This window comes from Coturnix japonica, chromosome 11 (genome assembly GCF_054131305.1).
Source record: "Coturnix japonica strain WE chromosome 11, WE-NBRP24, whole genome shotgun sequence".
NCBI classification, from domain to species: domain Eukaryota; kingdom Metazoa; phylum Chordata; class Aves; order Galliformes; family Phasianidae; genus Coturnix; species Coturnix japonica.
The window spans coordinates 27,740,125-27,765,699 of record NC_140673.1 but is presented as its reverse complement, the minus strand read 5'-3'; the positions used below and the strand labels follow the sequence as shown (position 1 = coordinate 27,765,699).

General features: G+C 52.7%; 1 protein-coding gene across 9 annotated transcripts in view; it reads right to left on the bottom strand.

Annotated features, from left to right (window-relative positions):
• The window catches only part of PDE4B (phosphodiesterase 4B), a 131,354-nt gene that overhangs the window by 31,239 nt on the left and 74,540 nt on the right, over nucleotides 1-25,575 (bottom strand). For 5 of the 9 annotated variants that reach the window (XM_085512395.1, XM_015870790.3, XM_085512393.1 and 2 more), the window contains 4 exons: nucleotides 13,135-13,329; nucleotides 12,411-12,447; nucleotides 12,249-12,319; nucleotides 9,458-9,507 (listed from right to left, as the gene is read on the bottom strand). In XM_085512395.1, the coding sequence (XP_085368521.1) occupies nucleotides 9,458-9,507; nucleotides 12,249-12,319; nucleotides 12,411-12,447; nucleotides 13,135-13,329 (353 nt within the window). Of the gene's footprint in view, nucleotides 1-2,959; nucleotides 3,267-4,258; nucleotides 4,985-9,457; nucleotides 9,508-12,248; nucleotides 12,320-12,410; nucleotides 12,448-13,134; nucleotides 13,330-23,614; nucleotides 24,194-25,575 lie in introns of those variants that run through there. The other 4 variants (XM_085512394.1, XM_085512399.1, XM_085512396.1 and 1 more) reach the window with 4 other exon arrangements.

The following is a 25,575-nucleotide window of genomic DNA, read 5'->3' as shown; positions in this document are numbered from 1 at the left end:
AGCGCGTTGCAAAAAATGACCTGTTCTGACATATTAGGGGCTGAAGTGATACTCTGAGTAAGCCCTATCAGCCCATCTGCAATGGTACTCAGCAGCACCGTGGGATTGCTCAGTGCAGACTGTGGGCTGCTCACAGAGCAGAACCTGCAGAAATTACTCGACCGATCTGGAAGCAGACGCAATTTAAGATGTTACTTAACCCGTGATCCTCCAGCTCCTGAAAATGAGGATCTCTCACTGTCGGGCCACTGCCACCCCAGCAGCTCCATGGGGACACCCTGGGACCTACAGAGTCACAGCAAACACATCCAGACATTATCTGTGCCAATGCCCCACGTCATCGAACTGAAGTCTTCAGGCCTGCAGCAGCTGAAGGCAAAGCTGGACCCTCCATTGCAGCAACCATTGGCACTGACCTGCCCCAGCCAACAGCTGCTCGGGGCTGTGACTCAGCGTGCTGCGTGTTTACCAAACCACACGTACAGCCTTTTAAAATAATCTGTTTAAAATCACAGATTAAATCCCACGGGTAAAAGGGTGGGGAGGAAGAGGGAGATGCCGGTATCCTACGAACCAGCATCATTTGTTTTGACAGCTTTTAATATTCCATATTAACGGCTTCACGTGCTGAGCTGCACCGTGCCTCTGTGTCACCTCCAAACCAGGGCCATCACACCCTGGCCACCAGCTCTCACACAGAGGGGACGTTCAGGTTGGGTGTTAGGGTGAAATCCTTTACTCCAAAGGTGGTGGTCTGAGGTCTGGACCAGGTTCCTGCACTACAGCCCAGCCACCAGAACGCTGCCCCAGGGCAGGCAGAGGGTGAGCCCCAGCAGGCTGGGAGGGCAGGTCACATCACTGCAGTCACCGCACTGAGCCCTCCTCCGTCATGGCGTATTATTGAAGACCTTCAAAATATACTTACTTAAGGCCTTCAAAATATACTTATTTCAGCACCTCGAACCGATTCAGGGAAATTGAAATGTCAGCCAGGTGCACGGCGTGCTTATTAACAGCCTTGGTGAAAATACCAGACTAAATGGACATGGAAATCACAATGTTCCCCACTGAAGGTCAGATATGGGCTGTCCTACTGCAAATTACTGTGCTGGTTCCTCTTTAAGTCTCACAGCCCATGGCACCTTTCAGGATCTCTTGCACAAGAGGTACCTCATGTTTGCCTTGGCTGAAGTCTCCGTGCTCCAACCAGCAGCGCTTCTCTAAAGTAATTAATTCTGTCGAATAAGCTCAGTGAAATTCACGCCATTTCTGCAAAACATCTGATTTTCAGCTGCCCGGGGCTTTCCATTTAAGGCAGTTTGCAATAAAAGGCATTCTAGCAGCACACTGAATTGACCGCATTTGGACGTGTGACAAAGGCAGGCTCACAACCAGCGGCCGCTGCTGGTGAACGCGGTGTGAGGACCATCACTTCCCATCTGCATCTTTTCTGGTTCCTCATCTATAAAGCGTGATTAGCACATTTTTGGCTCCTACCTGGAGAAGACGTTCCCACTGCACACAGATGGAAAGACCTCCGAGCTTCACGCAACAAAGCTGAACCCCAGGGAGCTGCTAACAGCTCGTGGCATTCTCACAACAGGAATTTCAGGAAATATCCTGCCCAAAGAACTCCAACAAAAGTGAAGGCCCAACGTGTGTGTTGGAGGAGGACCTGGACGCAGACCACGGCCCGTAAAGCAGCACCGCTAACACAGGAATCACAACGGTGGGGCTGGAAAGTCATGTCTGGATTTCTCTTCATCCAGAAGCAGCTCTGGGAGGAGGGAAAGCACATCACCAACGTCAGCTCAGCCCATGTGTGCTGCGCCCTGCTTCCATCACACAGACAGCCTGCAGGGAATCAGAGCATTGGGGTGACCACATCGTGCTGTAAGGGCCGTGGGAGGCTGGGTGCACAGCAACCTCCTTACACAGCTGCCATCCATCCTCTGGGCTCCACGCAATGACGGCGACGTAAGGAAGTTTTTGCAGAGCGTGGAGATGGGGCTGGGGACATTTCATATGTGCAGATGTTTAATTGCCTCCTGGAGGCGTACACTGACTGCAAGATACTTACACCAGAGTGTCCACTCCCAAAAGCACAGCTTTTAAAGACATTTAATTCACCACTCAGTAACTGCCATTGCAGCTGCCTGGCCTCGGCCAGACCCCCACCCCATCCCATGGCAGAAGGCTCCGAGCTGCACATGCAGTGCTGTATGCAAAGCAAAAGACATCAACTGCTGAACCAACGCAGCGCCAGATTCCATGGGTTCCTTTTATGGCTGCTTTTTGTTTTGATTAAACGCCCGAATGCACAACCGAGTCAATCAACAACACCTTTGGACACTGAAATATACCCCGTCACGACTTATTGAGCTGATTTCTGAAGTGTGCTCTTAAAAACGCAGATCTCTGTAAGCACACCCTGCTCACACTCCAGCAAACGAAGACCCAGAACCTTTTATTAATAACCATAAATAATTAACAGTTGCTTCCTTTCTACCAAAAACGTATCCCAATTATACAGCACTTCGGGCTGTCACCTACAGACACTTCACATGGAGGAAACGACATGACACTGAGCCATTTCATTAGCAATTACCATAACACTCTACCAGCTGCATGGGACAGCACCCTTACATAAAAAAGCACAACATGCTCTGGCACTAGCAATCCCCTGCTCCTTCTTCAGCTCTAACCAGAATACACGTTGATTTTAAAAGCCGTTTTTACCCCCTGTGGTCGTCAGCCTGTAGAGCTAAGTGGACAGACTGCACCCATGAGGGGAGCGATGGGTGCTCATCACCCCCTGCACATCACCTGCTGCCCACCAGGGCTGCCATCACCCCCCACCCATGCCCCCACCCATAGACCAGCCGTGATGTGTTCAGTGGGAGCCTCTGCCCAGCCACGACCCGCAGTTCAGCCTCCAAAAAGAGCCGGAGATACTCACTTCTTCAAACACGACGGCACAGCGGCTGGCACCCACAATCAGAGCCGGCAGGACAGAGCTGTGAACATGGGGACTGCCCGAGGACAGGCTGCTGCTGCTGCTGGGACTCATGCAGGGCATTACCCTGGGAACAGCCCCGCACGCAGACGCAGCCTCTCACGCTCCCATCGCCGGCTGCGTCCGGACACAATGCTGCAGCACAGCGCTCAGCTCCGGGGGAGGCTTATATAGGGCTGCGGGGGGATGAGCCATGGGTGCTGTCAGGAGCCCATGGCAGCTCACACGAGCTGCAAAACGCCGCTGTCATGGAAGGGGCTCAGCTCGGTGGGACAATGAAGAGCCCTGCTCATCACTAAGGCATGCACTGCCCCGCAACCTAACAAACAGCTCTGCCTGCCAGCAGCTCGCTTTGGGTGCTTTTGTTTGTTTTGGTTTCTTCTTTTCTCTCTCTCTCTCTTTTTTTTACAGTCCAAGTCCACATTTCTCAAACTCATATGGAACTGATTCAGTGCACCAAAGGCTGCGATGTCAAAATCGCACCCACACCAACTATTATCATTCTATACAGAAAACAAAAGAAACACAGATTTTATCAACTCTGAGATTAGCGATGGCAAAGTCTTATTGTCTCCACAGAGGCCTTAAGCAACCCCGCATGAATGGGAGCTGAGTAAAGCAGCACTGGGGCTCCCGGGGCTTGACCTGTGTTTAAAGAGCAGAGTGAACGCAGGGACACAATGAAAGCGGGCTGGGGAGATCTCCTCATCGCCACCTTAGGCTGGCAGTTGCCTGGATTGTTCACAAAGAAATCATCCATCAGCGAGAAGCCCTTTTAATAACCTATGACTGTTTTAATGGCTTTATGCTACATAGCAGAGTGTGGGATCATCAGTGAAATCACAGAACCACGGAGCCATTCATTCAGGATGGAAAAGCCCTCTCAGCTCCCCCAGCCCACCTCCCCAGCACCCAGCCTGCCCCTGCCCTGGCACAGTGTGAGGCCATCACCTCTCGTCCCATCGCTGTTCCATGGCAGCAGATGCAGACCCCCCTCACCCCAACCTCCTGCCAGGAGCTGTGGGGAGCAGTGAGGTCTCCCCTGAGCCTCCTCTGCCCCACAACAACGCAGCCCCCACCGTGCTGTGCCCCACTGCCTTTCTGGGAGCGAGAGGCCTGGAGCGGAGCTCAGCACTGAGCTGCAACCCCAGCGGTGCCGAGTATGGTGAGAAACAACAACCTCGGCCACAAAGCAGCGCTTTGGCTCAACTCTTCTTCACAAACACACTGCTGCCGACGTACCTGCTATCCCGTCCAAGGTTCCCCGCACCCGTGTGAAGATACCCCCTACACAAAGCCCCTTCGGAGCCCCCGCCTGACCCGGGGCAGGTGGGATGTGGGCAGGGATGGGACCGCCCCGCGCACAGCGGGATGTGTGAGCATGGGGAGCCCCGCTGGCACCGCGGGCGGCAGCTGGCCCCGAGTGACAGGATCCTGATGGCAGCAGCACGTGGAGCATCTTCATGTGACACCCGCAGGTGGGGCGGCGGGGAAAACAGTTTTCATCTGTTGCTATGGAGCCGCAATCGGCTTGTGTGTCTTCAGAGCCTGCCGAGGAGAAACCGGGGCTATTTTCTTATATAGATGTCATGAAATCTATCCTCACAGAATTTCTGGAGTCAAAGGCTAAGCAGGTTTGCCCGGATACCTTCTGCTACTTGATCTACAAATAAATCTAGCCGGGAGACCTAAAACGGGTGTCACTTTTCAGCCGGAGCTGATCACAAAAACTCACTCTTTGGCCTCATTTGGAGTTGTTTACACGCACGGTGCACAGCGATGTGTTAAATAAAACGGGGCAATTACCTTCACAGCAATGGAAGCTCAAAAACTTAAGGGAAAAATCAGGAGGCTCAGAATCGCCGAGCACAGCGACTTCGCAGAAACTTTTCCCTTTTTCTCTCCAATTGCTAAAAGAAAACCTGATGTTCTTCTTTTAAAATGTGCCTGCCTCTAGGTCTTTGGCACAGGTCTGCCGATGGGAGGGCCGGCAATCTATTTAATGACTGCATTGACGTCAATAGCATAACTGAAATACTTACTAAGATGCATGAGTCCAACTTTCAGGGGGTGTGTGTTTGCAGGCAGGAGCAACACACGAAACGGACTGCGTGGGAATGAACTGCCCGGGTAGAGCAGGAGCAGTGCTGGGTGTCCCAGCCAGATCCAAGGGTGCTCACTGCCCCTCTGCTGCAGGGAACCTCCCCAGGTCACTCTGCAACACCTCTGCTTTCCCCAAGCAGCAGCAATTGCTTCACGTTCAACAGCCTCAGCATCGCTCTGCCACAGCTCTAAGCTGCCATCCATCTGATTTATTCTACAGTTGCTTCTTTCCGAGCCAGCATCATTATGGCACCACATTAAGAACGGTGCAGGATGTTTAGGGATGAGCCTCCAGCACCTCACTGCTGCTATGCACAGGCAGCTTTCAGCTCAGCTCCGTGGTGCTGTGTGGCTCTCCATCAGAAGCACGGCACCAACTCATCCCATCCTCCTGCACACCAAGGGATGCTGCACTCACTGCTGGCAGCCTGAAGCACGCCAACGGGACTTCAGCATGAATCATCTCCCTCATACCTGCCCAGCACCTCGCGAGAGCAAAGCCCCATCTGACTGCATGGAGCTGATGGTGGCTGCAGCCAAGGGCTGAGCGGTGCACAGGACCTGGTACCCCCTGCAGGAGCTGGGACTCTCTTTTACACAGGCACTGGTGTTATCCAGTCCTTTGTTTATGCTTCATACACACGAGTCTGTGTACATCTTACACCCACATGAAAAATGAAAGAGTACAAGTTTTGGGTTCGTGTAAAGGCATGTGAGCAGCACAGACAAACGTGCGGACGGGCAGGAAAGCAGAGGCCAAGGCACAGCAAGAATACTGAGTTCTCCCTCCCACCCCCAGAAAGGAACTGTAACAAAGCTTCAATCCCACGAGCCCAGAGAAGCCTGTGTGTGACACAGCCCAAAGTGCTGCCCCCTCCCCCCCTGCAGCCCCAGGTTGCAAAGCCGATCAGCGATATAGCTAATGACATATTATATTGCTAAGTGTATAATTAATGGTGAGGACGTGCTGCAATTATTCAGTGCTGAAGGCACCCGAGGGGCAGCAGCAGGAGCTCTGCAGTCCCAATGGCAGCACGGCGGGGCAGTGACCCATTGGGGAACCAGGGATGCCCAGCACTCATGGGTCGGGTCCCAACATCCAGTTGCACTCCTGGAGGCTGAATGAGGTGTGCATGGCTTAGACAGGAGGGAAAGGGGCTCAGTAAGGAAAATCAGCAGTGAGGAAGGAACAGAGCTAAGCAGGGGCCGACAGACCTGCTGCTGGGCATGGGCTTTATCAGCTGAGTGGATGGGGCGGGGGCTGAAGACCCCTCACGAGTGCCCAGGGTGGTGAACTGGGAAGTGCAGCGCTGAGGGTTGAGCTGAGATCTGAGGAGCACTGAGGTCAAACAAAGTGACTGCAACAGAGGTCACGAGAAAAGAGAAGCGCACAAGAGAGAGAGAAGTTGCAGGGATGTGCACAGCACTGCTTTTCTATTGCTCATTTCTGTAACTGCGGGAAAGGAGGTGGGGCAGCACCTGCCCCAAACCCACACCTCCATAACTGTGCTCTGCAGTGCTTTGCACAGCCACCAACCTCATGGTCCCAGCCAGCCCCACCATCCTGCCCAGCTGTGAAGCACAGGAGCTAATTAAGGACTGATGTACGTTTTGCTGCTGCTTCATATTTCCACGCAGAGGTTCCTTAGGTAACTCTCACAAGCACTTCTGTTTGTTCCTGTGATCTGCAGTTATAACAAAATAACAGGAAAAATCTGCCAGGTTTACTTAAGCTGATACCAGGGACAAAACACAGGATGTCCAGTGCATATCCCTCTTCCTTTTATGGCTTGGTTATAAGGTTAAGAAAGCTCTGAAACCTCCAGTGACATCACTGTGTGCTTGGGAACAGCTCTTCCCCACCAACAGCCTGACCAGAATTGATCATGTTTTCAAGAAAATGAAAGCAAGAAGCAGAATTTCATCACCCAGCACAGGCCATCCGCTCCGCCATGGGTCTGGGTCCTGCTGATGCAACTCCTTGGGAGCACATGGGTTGCAAACGACTGACAAAGCCCTGAGGCTCTGCTGGACCAACCAGCTGCCGTGCATTACTTGCAGCACGAAGCTGAGCGCAGTTTGTGTCCCCCCAGGGGGATTTTATGAATGTACGCTGGTTTGCTTTAAAGCCCAAGCCCTGCATTGCTCATAACAGGATATCAATCACTGCTAACAACAGACAAGAGGAGGCACACGCAGGGTGCACACAGTGATGCCAGTCGCTCGTGGTGGTGCGGCTATGAATCAACGTGTGACATGGGAGAGCCAAAATCAAACACTGAGCTTTGCCAGTGAACCCACCTAGAGGATGTAGCACATCCCAGCTAAAGACACGTCCTTCTATTTAGAAGGGAGCAACACGGTGTGGCCCCAGTCTGAACCTCACCTCTTCCTGCTCCAAAACTTGCAGGGAAAACACAGCATCCCTTCAGACACAGCGGGATGGGGGTGATGGGAACATCCCTCCTTCTGCTCCTAAGTTCTGGATCGACACACTGAAAGAAACACCCTGAGCCCCTCTGCTCTTTCTGCACTGAAACAGCATCTTCTTTAGGAAGCAACCGGCATCTTTGTTCTCTGATGGGCTGAAAGTCATGGCAGCAGCTGTAGGGATGGAGGCAGGAGGTCCCCAGAAGAAAACCAGCAGTGGGAGGAGAGAGCAGCCCCACAGCCCCCAGCACACAGCTCTGCTTCCTTGTGCAGGAAATAACACCATTTCCTATCAACCTCAAGCATGTTTCTTATCATTGCTGCCTGCAAACTGTCACAATGTCCTTCAGTTACTCACCCATCCGCACAGCACCAGAACACTAGAACTGTGAGTGGGGAGCACAAGGGCTCAGTTCATCATGGTGTAAGTGGGCTTCCCATCAGCTGCTGTCTCCTTATGGGTCCTCCAGAGCAACACGAGCCCCTTATCAGAAAGGGAGCTGGAGTGGCTGCAGGCTCCAGGCATCAGGAGCTGGGGTTGCCTATGGGGTTACCTATGGGGTTACCTATGGGGTTACCTATGGGGTTACCTACAGGGTTACCTGTGGTACCCGTCATCCCTCTGCTGTGCTGGCAGTGCTGTGCAATAGTATCATTTCCTCCATGCCCACAAAGTGTTAAGAAGTGGAAAGCTATTGTTTCCACAGTAAGCGTTAAGAAAATTCATCTCAAAGTTCCTGGAAGGGAATTATCTCCCGGTTATCAGATTCTGTGAGCTATATAAACAGATCTATGCAAAGCTTATGAAATGTTCCACGAAGCCTTTCACAGGGGGCCAAAATGCCAAGTCTTGCTCAGACCGGTGCTGGATGAAGTGCTGGATGAGCTCCTGCCTGCCCAGCTCTGCTGCTGCTCCCTGGGCAATGTGCAGCAGGACCTTCACACCATCACTGCTCTCCCTGCAGCCACCACTTCCACATTCCACCACCAAGTTTTGAGGAATCCAAGCCGGAAATCTCCTGGACTGCTCAAGTCCCCAGACAGTAAATAACACGCAGTGTGAAAGGAAATGACAGTTACCCAGGCTGTGCACGCTGCAATAACGTGGTTTTACTCAGCCTTCCTAGAGTGGAATTGCAGGAGAGGCCAAGATCACACCTTGCACACCAGCACTCCTCCACCCACACCTCCTCCCCTGGGGGGGTATCAACTCCATCACTGTCAGAAGGGCCAGAGCTCTTCCAGAGGGGGTCCCTTAAGGCCCCAGCCCAGCACACAGTGCAGAGCCCCCCTCAGTGCCATTCACCCCCATGGTGGAGCCGAGCCCAGGCTGTGAGCTGCAGCCACTGACCCAGCATGGGGATGAACACGGGGTGAGCAGCGACTGACTTTGCTCCCATTCAGTTGCTTAAATGTGTATTTCAAAAGACTGCAAACAAACGTTGAAAGGAAAAAATACGCCATTCCAGGGCAGCCTAACAAAAGCCAAGGGAGTTTCACCCGAGAGAGGCTTCTGAGATCGCAGTTTTACATAGATCACATGGAAGCAAACTGAAATAAACAGGATAAAAACTACAGCTGTGCCTGAGCCTGTTGGAGGCTGTAGGCTGCTGCTTGCCCAGGCCTGCATTGCACGGGGACTCGGAGCAATTGCAGTCACTGTGGCCATGACTATCGAACCAAAATCATGTTCTACCTCATGCTAACACGAAGGTAAACACAAACCCCAAACCATTCAAACAGCAGCAACCTGAGCCTGGCAGTGCTCCTGCATTGGTTTTGCAGGAGTAACCCAGAAAGAGCTCAGCACTACACCGGGCTGGGGGAGAGAGGAGCAGCCACGAGTAAACCCATGTGCAATAAGCCTTCCTGTTTGCAGGCAGGTGATTACTGAGGACCCACACATACCTTGCAGGTTCACTCTGGAGACAGGTGGCTGACTCGTTGCAGGAGATCTCCTAAAAGGGGTAAAGAAAACTCCATCAACAGGTGCTGCTTTTACCACTGCTAACACTCATAACCAAAAGGCTGTTGTCATGTTCGCAAAGAAGCCTAAAACACTTCCCAGCGATCAGCAATTCACAAGCAATACAATATACCTGTTAGAATAACCCAAATGCCTTCTGTCCATCGGCTAAGCACACACACACACAAATACATGCTAGAAAGAACTCACAACAGAAAAGGTGTGCCCTCATCCCACACTTTATCCACTGCACTGAGGTCCAGCACAGCAAGGGCTGGGTGCTGTGACTGCAGGGCTCAGTGGGGCCTCACATCAAGGCCTTCTCCTGCTGGTATTTCACCAGCCGAGTCCAGTCTGAAGCCCAAAGCAATGCTTGTTGTTACACCAGTGTGCACATCCAGGGCTGCAATGGAGATGCGAGGCTGTACATCCCACCATGAGCAGCCAGAGCAGCACCCACAGGCACATAATGAGATGCTGCAGCCAACAGCGTGAGCTCGGAAACAAAACAGAACGGCATTGCTTGAGTAGGAGCAGCAGCTCCGTCAGGAAACAGTGGATTCCAGGAGGGCTGAGAGCTATCTGCAGATTTGGCTGACGCTGAGCAAGCAGGTTGGGCTGGAAAAAATGGTGCAATATTTCTCCAAACGTCAAAAGATTCCACTGTGACGTCTGCCAAATCAAACTGTTGGTTTTTTTCAAGTCGAAACCATTATTCACATGAAAAAGGAAAGAAAGGGAAAGGTAAAAGGGGATAGAAAAAGGAAAAGGAAAAAGAAAAGGGAAAGGGGGAAAGGAGAAAGGTCTTCTTTTGTGAAGAAGTTACCAGATGAGAATCAAGGCAGTCTGCTTGGGATTGAGGACAGTTTTCCAGGCTAAGCAGGAACAAAACCCGGGCATTCTGCTTCCCAAAGGGGTTTCATAGAGGTTCCAACCAAAGGCGGATCCCCCCCACGTCCCTCCCAGCCCCAACCTTCTGACTCAGACACCGAACACGAAACATCCATTTTTTGGCTGCCTCTCCTTTGAAGCTGCATTCAGAGCCGGTGAGCGGCTCCATCCTGCTGCCATTGCAGCTACAGGGGCTTCTCCAGCAGCACTCCAGGAAGGCCAACCCAGTGCGACCTGCAGAAGTGGGCAGCCCTCAGCCCTGCTTTGCAGCCTCGGACACAACCTTCCTCCCGGAGCTGAGCGGGGCTCCCTTCACCTTCCGGGTGCTTTCCAAAAGTTCTGCTTTTCCGCAGGGCACGGCGGGCCCTGGATTCTTCGAAGGGCTCGTCCTGTTGTGCGCACGCTGGGTGCTGACTCCTCTGAAAATCTGCCCCGACCTGCCTGCACCGAGCCTTTGAAAACTGAAATCTTGGAATCTTTGGGAAACAGAAACTCCTGGTTAGGGACAGCCGGTATCAGTGGAGATGCGCTCCAGGTATCTCCGGCCGCCGCCGCGGTGCAGAGATGTGCCCTCAGGGGGGCAGGGAGGGGTGAGCTCATGTTCAGAAGGGTATTCCCCACTGCAGAGATTGCAAACACAACAGCACCACTCCCAGCGCCCTCCGTGACGTCCTGGCTGCGCCCATCCCAGTTTCTACAGCTGTGAAGGAGTGAAGGAGTGGGCAGGGAGCTGCCATCCATCCACATCCCAACATCTCTGTCCCCTCTGGGGTACCGCAGCCGACGGGTGTCACACGGAGCTGCTGTCAGATCCCTGCTGCTGCATCCTGCTCTCCATCTGCCAAACTCAGCCTTCCAGAAGCCATTAATCACCCTCCCCTCTTTTCCACTCAGGAAACTGTCTGAAAAACCCCCGATGTTACCGTCCAAACACATGAAAAATCAAGTGATGACTGTTGTTTTCTTTGTGTTTTCCCAGCCCTTCAGGTTCATACGTTCCAACACCTCTATCAGTAAGTGGGGCGGCATCCTCTCCTCCCTTCTTGGAACAGCAGGGGTGGAGGAGGGAGGAAGGAGAGGAAGGATTAAAGAAGAGCAGAGGTTGCCGTGATCCCCAGAGCAGACTGTTAAGAACGCCTGGTATCATGAGATGTAGGATACAACCAGCAGCTGGCAGCACAGCATAACCCAGCAGGGCTGCCTGCAGACTGAGTGGGAAGCTCTGCAGCACCTGGAAGCGCATTTGGCCACGGGCGTGGACACTGGGTGTGTAATGGCTTCAGCATTTGATTGCTTAGACCTTGGCTGGGTGAATGGCTCCGTGCCTCAAGCAGAGCTGGGCATGTGTTCAGGAGGACACTGCAAGGAGCCGCTGCATCCCACAGGTTACGCCCTCGCTTCCTTCCGGCCCCACATTCAGATTCCTCATTAGGAACTGCCAAAATACTCGGCGATTCAAGAAAAGCAAAGCAGAACAAAAAAAACACCCACAAGAAAATAACAAGGAAAGGATCCATTCTCTCAGCCATCTGTTTTTCTATTAACCTCCACCTCGGAACGTGGCGGTTCATTTCCCATTACATCTAGCAAACAGAAATCAACGGGGTTAAAAGCTCCGTGCCCAGCACGACCCCGGGTGCACGGGGGCGTCCCCAGGGATGGGGCAGCTCAAGGATGGGGCAGCTCTGCTGGGGGCACGACGCGATGCTGAGCGCTGCGAAGCCATCAAGGGACCCCGCGGCCGGCTGAGCTTTGGCGTCCCCATGCGGCCAAAGTCGGGACATCGTCGGCCCCACCGCCCGCTCCCCCATCGCCGCCCCCCACCCCTGGATCCCCGCTTACTTGTTGGCCGTGCCGTGCAGGTTGGTGAGCAGAGTGAAGTTGTTCCTCACGCTCCGCAAGCTGGCCAGCACCTGGGGCAAGCAGAAGGGATCTGTGAGCACTTCTCAAGGACAAACCTTTCCAAGCCGGCCTCGTGCAAGAGGCAGTGAGCTCCCAACTCACCTGTGCAAAAGGCGTGACGATCAGGTCATCTCCGTGCCTGCAGGGGGAATGGAGAACGTGGCCGTAAGTCACTGTGGATGGGTGGAAGGACAGCACAACCATCACTACACGGATGGATGCCCTGCATGGCCATGGTTGGGGGCAGTACATGGGGATGGTGCAGCGACAGCCTGGAAACTCAGAGCCAGGGCAATGCACTCATTCTGAGCTGGAAAAACCCACTTTGGCCTGGGTAAAGGTCAGCTCTGAATTTCCTGGCTCTCGTGTCACAGCGCTCCACGTTATCCAAACACTGCGTGTTTTCATCGTGGAAGATTTGAGCTGAAGTTTGGAGGGAAGGGCAGCATCGCCAGCACCGGGAGGGATTTCCTGGCAACACAAAGTGCTCACACTCTGGGCTTGGGGTGCTGGGGCAGGAGGGATGCTCTGCTCCCCCATGGGAATCCACCACATTCCCATTGAGATTCAGGTGGCACCGGGGTCCTCTTGTATTCCACCCCCTGGCTTTGACAGCTCTTCTACTGGATTATGGAGAAAAAGTGAGTGTCTGCAGGATGGGATGGGGATGAGGGAGTCACGGGTGGGTAGGCCATGGCAGCACCTGTCTGCTGGGCTGTGAAATGTGCGTAGTGCCCGCAGGCACCTCTTCCTGGGGATTACAGGAAGAAATGCAAGCCCTTGGCCTCTGCTACTGTCAAGTATGATGTGAGCTGTTTGTGCTTACTGTTCGCTTGGGAGGGAGGAGTTCCTGGACATGGTCTTTGGCGACAAGTCGTAGTCGCTGTCTGAGCGATACAGGAAGGACTCGCGGCGCTGGCTGTGCCCAGGGAAGGTGGTGTGCAGCACCAGCCCCGAGGAGGAGCTGGCCTGTGGGTCCAGCGGGCTGCGGCCGGGGGAAGGGCCATTTTCCACATCGAAGCTGCAAACAAAGCACAGACTGCATCACACGTGCCTGCCAACAGCCAGCTTGCAGTGCATAGAACCACAGAGTCATTCACATTGGAAAAGCTCTCCAAGATCCCCAAGCCCAGACCAGCCCACCTTCCATGCCCACTGCCCACATCCCTCAGTACCACATCCCCACAGCTCTGCATCACCTCCAGGGATGGTGACATCCCCACCTCCCTGGGCAGCTGTGCATGGCTCTCCCAAGTGCAGCACATTGACTGCATAATGTGGATGTGCCAAACCTCACCCACATCCTTGCAAACGCTGTGGGGATGGAAGGCACTGCGTCACAGAGCAATACCCACTGAGCACAATGGCAGTGCCACACTGTCCTCCTCCGCTTTTAGAGACAGGTTTTGGGATCCCACAAGGTTCCATCCAACCACATCTCACATCTCAGCTGAGCCAACATCAAACAGCTGTGCTGCAAAACGGAGGTTTGGAAAAGAGAACCCGGGCTGTCTGTCACCATTTCCATTCTACACCCACTTCCTTATGGTTTCTCAGCTTGGCTGCTGCTCGTGGCTGAGGTCACCCTGGGCACTCGGGCAGGTGACACCCTTCAGAAAGCAGCAACAGACAGAGCCATTGTTCTCTGCTCTGCTGCTCAGCCACACCGAGCACCCTTTGCATTACTAACTGATGACTTCAGGAGCAAGCGATCAGGTATCAGTATCATACACTGCAGGTGGCTGTTTGCAACTTGGCTCCTGCTTTTATCCCCCCATGCTCCAGGGGCAGGAAGGTGTTTCCGACAGCTCCAGAACCGACTTACTGGGGAGGAAAAGGCAAAGATTGGGTCCCCAGCATTTGTCCACTCCTCACTGCCATAGGTGATCCCATGCCAATTGGTCCTTCACATGGTGCTTCCAGAATTAAGAACTACAGAAGCACATGCATTTAACTAAAGCAATTAAAAATGGTAATTCCCAGTGCAGACATGGATTCCTTCCTTGGAAATCCAAAGGCAGGGCACTGGTATGTATATCCCTGCATATACTGTGCTGCTCTGCAGCATCCGCTCACCCAACTGCTCAGTTGGAGCCAGTAATGGCTCAGTTACATTCTTTTCCTCTTTGTTATCTGCTCTTCTACCAACAACAGCCTGAGTACACCTTATTTCCAGCCATAAGAAGAAACTCAGCTCTGTAACTGCCGCATCTACAACCACAGGCTGATAATTAATCCATCTCTACTGAAAAAATTAACTCTGATGACACAGACGTTCCACACTTGGCCAGCAGGACTCGGGGAGAGCAGCCCCTCTCCTCCTCCCATGGCAGCCCTTAGGAAGCAGAGCAGAAGGGGATGCAGGGCAGAGCAGGGCAGCAGGTGGCAGAAGTTAGCTGCAACTCAGTGCCTGCGCACCCGAGGGCCACCTGCTAAAGATTTCATTGCAGTGCAGAGAAATGGAGGGGACGGACAACAACGTGCCAGGAGGAACCACGCTTAGCACGGCCTGGCTTCATGCACACATCTGGGAAACAAACGGAACGACTGACAGCAAAGATGAGTCTGAGTCACTTGGCAGCTGGATGAGGTGATGGTCTTTACCAACCCTCGTGGTTCCACAAAGTGGTCAGTGCAAACCAGATCCATCACACAAAACACAAAGACTGTGGTGCTTAACCCCCTCTGAACCAGGCAGGGCGCCGTGGTTTGCTCAAGGAGGCTGTGGATGCCCCATCCCTGCAGGATTCAAGGCCAGGCTGGATGTCGCTCTGGGCAGCCTGGGCTGCTGGTTGGTGACCCTGCACACAGCAGGGGGTTGGAACTATATGAGCACTGTGGGCCTTTGCAGCCCAGGACATTGTGTGATTCTATGATTCTTGTCCACATTGGGCATTTCCATGTTTCCACTCCTCCACACACAACACGAGGGCTGTGGCTGCAGCCCCCACAGGAAGCAATGTTACTCCTGAAGGGCCTTTCTCTTTCCTCCCCAAAGCACCCCGGCATTAAGAGATGCACCCAGCCTTTTCACTTGGCTCATAAAATAACTATTTGACCTGATTTTTTGATTTATTTCTATAATTGGTGCCCACATTCCTGCCAGCAAAAGGACAATAAAATGTTCTGAGATGGTATTCAGATCATTAAATCCTTCGCAAGCTCAGCCCTCCCAAATATAATTAATCTGGTTGGTTACATTTCAGCAAGATTTTACTTGCTTCACATCTTCCAATCACACGCACTCCTGTTCTCTTCCAGCAACAGCAGCAGACACTGAGCACAGCTAATGGCCGCATCCACCACTGAACTGCTCACTGCACCGGGGGAGGTTCAAACCACGAGGAAAAGCTGCTCTACCATAAGGGTGCTCAAACACCACAACAGGCTTCCTGGACAGGCGGGTGATACCCCTGCTGGTGTCCAGGGGGCTTTGGATGACACCATCGATAACATGCTTAAACTTTTGGTTAGCCCAGAGGTGGTCATGCAGCTGGGACTGATATCTTTAATGCCCCTTCCAATGGAACTACTTCATCCCACTCCACTCCATCCCCTTCCACTCCATTTCTACTCCATTCCATACGCATGCTGTGGGCTGATCCCTGCTTCCATGCAGGCTCCATGGGATGAAGCCCACAGAAGTGAGGGATGGTACCAATGCAGCACACTGAGCACCTGCAACCCCCTCAGCCGTGCCATAGCCACACTCCTGTGAGTGGTTTCACCAGCTACAATAAATCCATTGGCATGATCCAACACATCGGCTTTCCCCCTGCCCATGGCTTTAGCATGCACTGCTCCTCCCTCAGGATGCTTGAAAAGGGGGAAAAGAGACCAAGTGAAAGGTAGAAAAGGGAAATCTGTGCTTGAAGTCATACACTCCAGCCAGGACATGGTTAGTGGGCATGGTCGGGATGGGCTGAAGGTTGGACTTGGTGATCATGGAGGTCTCCTCCAACCCGAATAACTCCATGTTCCAGCTACAACCCCACGCTGCCTCCTGCTGCACCTGCTTGGACCCACGAAGGCCCCTGGCACAGAGCTGTTCTGCTGTGAAAGCAATAGCACACTGCTGGCACCCCAAACATCACTGAGTAACGCTGTCAACTTCTCTGGACATGCAAATCTTCCCCAGACCCGCTGCAGGGCTCACTCTGATCTTCATTAGCGATCCCTTTGAAGCCCTGCCTCATGCTGACAATTACTTGCTGGAGATGCTACTCCGGAGTCACTTCAAATCACAGCGCTGTGCTGCTCACAGAAACAGACGGGGGAGCACAGAGGAAAAAAGGTCCTGCGTGTTGGAAATACTGGATGCAGCTATAAGGCATCAAGGCCAGTAACGGCAAACAGTGCAGCAACACAGCCAGAAACACTGGGGGGGTCAGGAAAAAAATAGTGCTTGCTACCTCCAATTGTCATCTAATAATGCAGGAGGTGAAGTTTTCAGTGTGAATAAGCATAGAAGTGTAGGCACGGCACAAAGCCGCTGTATCTGACTGTGCTTCAGGCTCAAGTCATCTTCATAAATGCTTTATTCTACAGCTAATAGAATTTAGGCATCGTGAGAATTTATTGCATTCAGGAAGGGCTGCGCTGAGCTAATGGAGGACAAGTTGGTGGCAGTAATCAAGGTCAAGAAGGAGCCATCTAGAAAGAAACCGAGAAACTGCATGCAAAACCAGAAGAGAGTCAGCACAGATGAGTTACTGCAATGGAGACAAAGAATGGTTCGGCTGAAATGATGGAACACAGGAGAGAAAACATCTGGAATGAGTGCTAAAGTGTGGGCACCTGCCCTCCCCAGCCCATTTCTGAAACTCCCCCCCTCGCTTATTGCTCCTTTGGTGAACCCCAACAGAAATGGGGCTGTTTCTCCCCCTGAGCAAGGAACCTGCCAGCACTGAGCCTTCCTCTGAGCGTGTTTATGTGCCCGGAGCTGGATGGTGTCCAGGAAAGCAATCAGTCACGGGGCGAGCAGCCGTCTGCCAGCCCCAGGGAGCGTCTGGGAAAGATGAAGATCACAGGCAGCGGGTGGGAGGAAGTGGTGGGTATCCCCTCAGAGCGGCCAGCCAGAGCAAATGGCAGCGGCGGTATTAATAACCCAGCGTCGGCATGTGGAGCATCTGACCGGGAACATCAGATAGCGGGCAGATATGGGGGGCCTGGTGGCAAGTCATGTGAAGGGCGAGCGAGATAGCAGGGTGCTGGGAGATGGGGAACAAAGGGACGTGTCAGGCCCTTCTGTTCCTAGCAGAGCCACCTCTAAACACGCTGTGGCTTTCATCTTCTGCTACTTTAAATGGTCAAGGGAGGCTGCCCAGCAGGCACAGCTACAGAGATGGAGGAGAAAGCAGCGTGTGTCACGCTGAGACCTTCTGCACGGCACCCGACGTCAGAGCGGGGATTTATTGCTGGCATTTGCAGGAACACAGCCTGCTCATCGTGGCTTCAACACCTTCCAGAGCACGCTCAGCCCAGGCTGTCAGCATTACTGTCGTAAGAAATACTGAGATGCTGCAAGAACGGTTCCCCAAGGCTTCATCTAACAATGCCAACTTGCCATGCTGCTAACTAGCTGCACACCAAAACCACTGCAATGCTGCCTACCTTTACACTCACACCAGCAGCAGTACAGGCAAAGGCAGGACAACTCCTCTCCCTTCACTTCAATTCAACAAAGCAGTTAATTACGCACAGCAGCTTGTCACAGAGGTAATGCACAGGCAGTGCCCCTTCCCAGGCTCTTGGACCACCCAAAGGCCTCCCTGAGCACTGGAATCCCCCCAGCACAAAGACTGATCAACAGCAGCATTCAGCCCCAGAGGAGCTGCACACACTCATCACAAGAGCCTGAAATTCTCACTGCAGCCTAAGAAAGAGGAATCACTTAGCACCAATAAGAGCTCTTTTTAAACCACTGATTAAATAGATATTCACAAGACAGAGTACAATGGCTTTGATGGAACCATTGCAAACTATTATATAAGTCCTCACTCATGCCCATGAGAGCTTTCCCTTTTCTTTTTTAATAACAGAAGAGACCACACAGACCTATGAAGGCAGTTTGGTGGCTCAGAGATGTGGGGCTGCTGTGCTCACCCCACACCACACATGGTTCCTATGGGGGATGGCTGCATGGCTTCTCCCCATGGCATAGATTTGCTTACAGGGCACTGCCAGGGCCACCTTAGCATGCAGGTCTGTTGCTTGGCACATAACTTACCCTACCCTGTGCTGTGACACCAATGTCAAACCTGACTGAAGGCAATGCTTTTGTTACAGCTTCAGCAACTTTCTGTGCTTCCTCCTGAGGACAGATTTATTTTATTTTATCTTTGATCAGAATCCACCCCGTGACACCTTCAATCCAAAACTAATGTTAAGTATGGCATCAGCCATCAGCCGGGCTCGTTAGCAGGGCTTGCTCTGCCGGCTGGGATACCTGCAGGAGGTGGAGATCTCCATTTCTGAAAGCACTGTGCAGTGTCACTGCAGCAAAGCAAAAGGGGTCAGCGTGTTCTCCCAGTCCCACTCCAAACAATCTGCCGTCTTTACAGATGAAAAAGCAGCAGGCAGCCCTTTGTGATGGCCGCGAAACCAGGACGTTCAACATGCACCCACTTCAAAACTTCCCTCTCAGCTGCCTCTCCATTCAGTTAATACTCCTTCTCTAGGTTTTCAAGGATGCCTTTCCACGCATCCACACCACCACAGACACGGATTTCTCCCCCCCAGTATTGCCAACACACCGCACTGTCAGGATGGCATCCAGACACATTCCTGCTCACACTGAGCTGGGATGAGCGCACCCAGACCCAATGGCAGGGACAAGAGAGGCTCCCACAGCTGGGTTTGGGGCTGGGACACAGAGGAACACCTCTTGTCTTATTGCCATCCTCCAGGAGAGGTGCCCCCGACAGACCCACATCACCTCTGCCTTTGTATCTCCAGGTTACATCTCTGCCCAAACCAGCTGCTAAACCACCCTTAGATGCTCACTATTATGCTAAGGAAGGGAGACATGTCAGAGAGAAATGTCAAAATGCAGCACAGAATAAACACTGAAATAAAGTGACGTCTGACAAGTGTTAGAATCACAGACTGACGTAAGGGATGGCACAGCGACGTTTGATTTAGAGCTTTCCAGAGCCTTGATTAATGCCCTTCCTGTAACTTGAAATCCTGTGCTGAGTTAACAGCGCAGTTCCGAGGGACAGATCATAAACAGAAGGACAGCACTTATTTCTTCTTCTAAAGAGAGACGAGATGGGAGAATTACCCTCTCTGAGGCTTTGCAGCTAATCCTGAGCTCAGTCTCAGGGCAGCGCTTCAGCACGGAGGGCAGGTTCCATTCTCTGGGCAGGTTCCTAACCCTAACCCTAACCCTAACCCTAACCCTAACCCTAACCCTAACCCTAACCCTAACCCTAACCCTAACCCTAACCCTAACCCTAACCCTAACCCTATTCTCTGGGCAGGTTCCTGCTGGCCCCCACCCTGCAGGCTTTTCTCACAGTGGGAAGCAGCAGCAGAGCAACTCCTGGCCCAGGGCAATGGAGGAACCCAGCAGCAGCTTGGTTCTGCGATGACTCTACCCCAAATCCTTGTTTGTAAGCGGATTGAAGCGGGGAATCACATGCTACGCTGCTTTGCAGAGAAGTTTGTACAGTGGCATCCAGAAAGCTGTCTGCTTAACTGATAAGGGAAAACAATATAGAAGCCAAGTAGGATTTCATCTCTTCGTTCTTGCATTAAGTCATTCCGAGGTCTTAATTTTAAAACACAGAAGCGTTCTGAGAATGTTTTGTAATTACAAACCAATCAGAAAAACCATCCAGGAGGAATAATTACATAACTTGCAGCTGAACTCGGAGCTGAGCAGAACTCGCAGCCCAGAGAGCGGCAATAAATAGCTCCTGGTATCATCGCTGCTGCTGCGGCCGATGACTCACCGCTGTCACTGGGATCCCATCCCAGAATAGTCACGCTGCTTTGTGCGCTGCATGCAGAATTAGCCACGAGGGACCCACTATTAAACCAAACAGATTTGGGGTTTCAGGATTCATGCGGTCGTATCATAAAAACAAAAGCTGCTCGGTGTTTTATGGGAGCGCATCTCCTCTCGGCCAGAAGCGGCACCTGCACACCGAGCTCAGCCTTTGGGCTGCAGCCTGCACCAGCACGCTGCCCCTGGTGCTGCTCCCACCTGCTCCCAGCAAGATGTGAGCACAGCATCTGATGCAGCCCATGGAGCAGACAGGGGTCACCTGCTTACGGCAGATGTGAGAGCTATAGCTGAACTTAAACCAACCGTGTGCCAGCTTGGCAGAGCCCAAGTCAGGTGTGCGACAAGCAGATGGAGAAGCTGAAATGCTTTGTTACTGCGGGAGGCTGAGAGCCTCAAGAAACCCACAGCAAACAGCAGTGGTTTGCTCTACAAATACATACATGCTGGTGTGCAGCACAGGGTGGGTTTGTGCTTCTGTGCCGCACCTCAGCGGGGTCAGTTTGGGTCTCTGGGGACACCCACAGGGCTGCCACCATGCAGGGACCCTGACCCCCATCCTGCCCTTTTGTACCACGCACATCTCTGACCGCAGACATCCCTCATCTCACAAAGTGCTTAATGGAAAGAACAGCAGGGCTGCAGGAGTTTACTGCTCAGCTGAAATTCTCCACTCCTCCTGCACTGGAAAAAGAACCACGCTTACAAGTGACGTCACTTTCTTACATTTTTTCCACGTCAAATTCACTGCCTGTTCCCACAAAGTGTTCTCAGCGCTGTCTGAACAGCACAGGGAAGCAGCGAGCAGGTGCCACCATCCAACCCCATTCACCAGCCCTTGGCCTTGCTGCGTGCTGCTGCTCTTTAGCTCCAAGTTGTCCTCAGCTCGGCCCTCCCTGGCTCCTTCACAGCACTATGGATTCCCAAAGAGTCCCCAGCATCCTCTGTGTCTCCACCATGCAATCCCAACATCGTTGTTTATCCCCTGCTTCTCTTTCCTTACTGGCTTGGCAACACTTCCTGCTTTAGCGGCATCTCGTCATTTAATTAGCACGCTGTTTGTTTCATTCTTCAGATCATTAACAAAAAGGTTAAATAAAGCCATATGCAGCACAGCACCGAGACACCAGCTGAGAACCTTCTTTGCCTAAATCACACAATTGCTGAGGTGAGAAAAGACCTCCGAGATCCCCAAGTCCAGCCCCAACCCAGCCGCAATGTGGGAAGGGAACTGAAGGGAAGTGCTGGACCCTTCTCTGCTATGGTGAGCAACACCACGGAAAAGAGCAGGCATGGAATCTGCACTGGCTGGCATGGATTTGTAATTAATGGTCATGCTAATTATCCCTCTGCTAGTAAAAGGCATCGCCTCCTGTTGCATTTGCACCAGGCTGCTCTTTGGCATCTCTGTAGTCTGTCCAGTTTACCACAGGTGATTCCTCCTGCTTATTATAGCTGCACTTTTACTTGATTAAATACCAACTATGTAAGGGATATGGAAATAGAAAGGCCACAGTGTGATGGGAGAGAATGCAGCCATGTTCCCAAGGCCCATGCTGTCCAAGGACACCGCAGGGGCTTCTCAGAAATGTCATTCCTGTACCACAAAGCTCCTGCTTGTGCCTTTATAATCCCTCTGCTACAGTGCTCCTGCTTCCCTTAAAACACAGAAAGGAAAAAAGAAATGCTTAAAACGAAATGAGAAGCGAATGAAGGATCCCAAAAATCAGCAGCAAACCAGCAGCCTGACCTATCTGTGCCTTCCTGCCTCATTTTGTTCCAGTTGTGTCCTGCAGCCACCGCCCTGGTCTGACAGCCCACACCATACTGGTGTGACACCAGTGTGCAGAATGGGAGCACATCACGGCACTCAGCACCCTGTCGAGCTGCCCTAGCTGCCTTGGCCTCAATTCCAGCCTCCCCTTACTAGGCTCAGCCTGCTGCCCCAGAACCATCACAGGATCACTGAGGTTAGAAGAGACCTCTAGGATGACCGCGTCCAACCAACAACCCATTGCCATCATGCCCACTGACCACATCACCGTCACACCGCCATGCACTCCCAGGGCAATGTGGGCCACCAACCTTCAGCTGTTATCTCCATGGGAAGGGGGAAGAATCAGCAGAGCCCTGTGAGGCAGAACAGCCACAGTGCCCGAAGGCCAACCTGCCCCTGAGCACTGCAACATGGAGCTGGAGAGATGGGAACGGGGACTTTGTACTCATTACAGGTACATACATTGACACATGCATAAGGGAGCTTGGCTCAAAGGAGCATCCCACAAGAAGAGAGAGATTGTTTCATTTGGAGCCTGGGGAACATGGTCAGCAGCAATGGAGACGGCTCCAGGATGCCCGGTAGAACCCTTCCCCCAGGCTTTCAAACAGCAAAGGCACGCGCTTGTCTCTCCTTGCATCACTCAGAGCCAATTAAATCACAATTATCTCATTGTTAAAGATCACGCCTCAGCCAGGCATTGTCTTCACCGAGGACACATTCTAACAGTGCGTTCTTTATGCCTCCTACTGCCATTTGTGAGCCTAAGAAAAATATTTGACTTTCTTTTTCTAAATTGTGCCTACAGATTTCTAATCTACTCCTCACAAACACACACTGTGCACAGAACTCAGTTCTTGGTTGAGGATCCCACCTTTCCATTGGAGGTCATACCAATGGGCGCCAAATTCTCCATGTGCCCTATACTGTCACAGGGTGCTACAGAGGCAACACAGACTGCTCTGCAGTGTAAGGACACACAGATCACAGCACTCACCAACTTCACACCTCACCTCCAAAACCAGAACCTTGGCTACAAAAGTAAAGTGCGCTGGGGAGCAGAATGCGGGACAAAGTGCAGCCCTGGGAGCACAGCTCCAGCCCCCAATGCCCACCACCACCAAATCAGGTTGCCCAAGGAGGCTGTGGATGCCCCATCCCTGCAGGCATTCAAGGCCAGGCTGGATGTGGCTCTGGGCAGCCTGGGCTGCTGGTTGGTGACCCTGCACACAGCAGGGGGTTGGAACCATATGAGCACTGTGGGCCTTTGCAACCCAGGCCACGCTGTGATTCTACAAAATCGGGGTGTCAGCACAGAAGGAAACACTCAGTGAGCAGTGCAGAGATGTTCCACTTGGGGAAGGTGTGTGTGCAGCCAACGCCTCCGCTCAGCACACGCAGAGCTGCACAATTCCAAACACACAGCTGCATGCTCCCCAGTGCAGAGCTGCACACGTCTGAGCCCTCCTGCCCACCAGAACTGCCTGATCCGGGCAGAACAGAACAAGTAACACTCACCAAATCCACGAATGACGGCGACTACGCGCAATATTAACATTCAACATCCTCCACGCTGGTGTTCCTCCTCTTGTCTCCTGGGTGCGCTCAGCACATTCCGCGCTCGCCCCCAGCTCCCCTCGTGCTGAAGTTGTGTCAGCGGCACGCAGATACCTCCGCGAGTTTTTATTCTTTCTGATTACATGTCAACTCCCATTTCAGGGTGGATGTCACTTCGTACGCGAATACAAACGACTTGGCAATCAGACCATGAGGGTGCCGCGGAACAGCCTCTCCAGACTCCCATAGTTCTTCATCTCTATCAGAAGAAAAAAGATCTATTTCTGGCAGAACCCAAACTGCAGCTTCCTGCTCTCATTTGTATCATCCCTTCCAGTGACACTGACACAGAGGGGAAAAAGAAAGCAGCAGCGGGTGTTCTCCAAACTCCAGAGCCATCCCCGCATTCCTGTTTATCCTCCCCAGGTCACACTCATCGCTCACTCAGCCGCCGCTGAGCCCAAGTTTCCGACGCTCCCATCTCTGTGACAAGTCGAGGGATCGCTCCTCTGTGACAAAGGCCTGGGTTAGCAATGGCATCAAAGGGCGAGCCCCGAGGACGGCCCTTGGCACAGGCAGTGCACGCTCCGCTTTGCTCCGTCACTCGGGGAGGCGTCTGTGCTCAGAGCAGAGCCCAGCTCCCTGCATCTGCTTCTAGGAAAACGCTCCAAGCAGGTACGTCTGCAGCCGCAGCCGCATCCTGAGGCTTTGAGCAAGAGCAGATCTTTGAGTCTCTGCGTAAAATGGAATTTTACAGGATTGACACTGAAGCTCCTCCGCTGCTGAGCATCCGGCTCGCGGGGCCGGGCGCTGCTGGGGATGTGAGCAGTGACGGCCCTGGTGTGTGGGGCACAGGGCAGGAGGACACAGGGGGCAGGGGAGGGCTGGGGAGTGCCAGGTAGATGGGGAAGGTGCTCTGCCAGGCAGGCAGCACGCTGCCTGCAGGGCGGGCAGCACCAAGGGATGCACAGCACATCCCCTTACAGGAGCTCCCCCAACGGGAGTATCGAGGCATTTCCCTCTGACATCCCCACGGAAGGGTCCTCGCCATGAGCAGCAATGGGTGCGGCACGGCTTGCAGGCACCGTGTCCAAAGCGGCGGGTCACAACCCCCTGTGTGTTCTGAGCCTGTTCTAAACATGCTCCATCCATCACAAACACACCGATCACCTCACACGTTGAAAGCGCTGCAGAGGTTCGATGAACCAACCACAGCCGTGGGGCAGGCTGAAATCTAATTTACCATTAAATAAGAGAAATGCAGCCCACTTAATGAGCTGAACCCGAGCTGGGGCTGTTCCCAGCATTCACGTCAGCGCTGTGGGGCTCTGGGGCCCAACAGCTACGTTATAAATAACAAGCAGTAACGCCTCTGGTGAGATTTCAGATCCTGCCAGACTCCAGCCCACCACGCTGGCCTGCAGCATGACTCCCACTGCTTCTGGAAAAAAGACAAGATGAATTCACTGCTCATTTGGTGGCAGAAGTTCCCATGTGCTCTTTTTCTATCCCACCACACTGAGCTGCTGCATCTTCCATCCCTGCTCCCATTTTTATGGCATCTCACATCACGTTTCCAGCCCTTCTCCTCCTTGACCATCCCCAATGTGATGTGGATAATTCCATTGTGCCCCTGGAACGCTGACCCAGAGCACCCCAGGTCCTCCAGCACATTTTACCTTCATTCTCCCAACCAAAAGCAGATTGCTGCAAAGCTTCAGGAATGTTCTCTGTGCCTAGAAAGTAGCAGTACAGAGCCTGAAAGAAATCACCTGGTGTTTTCGGTGTCTGGAGACAAAGCAGAAATGCTGCACATCTGTGTACATGTCCCATGGCATCTCTTCCCAGATTAAAGGCCATGCACCCTTCAAGAACACATTGGGGTTTTCACCCCAGAGTAATAAATAAGATACTGAACACAC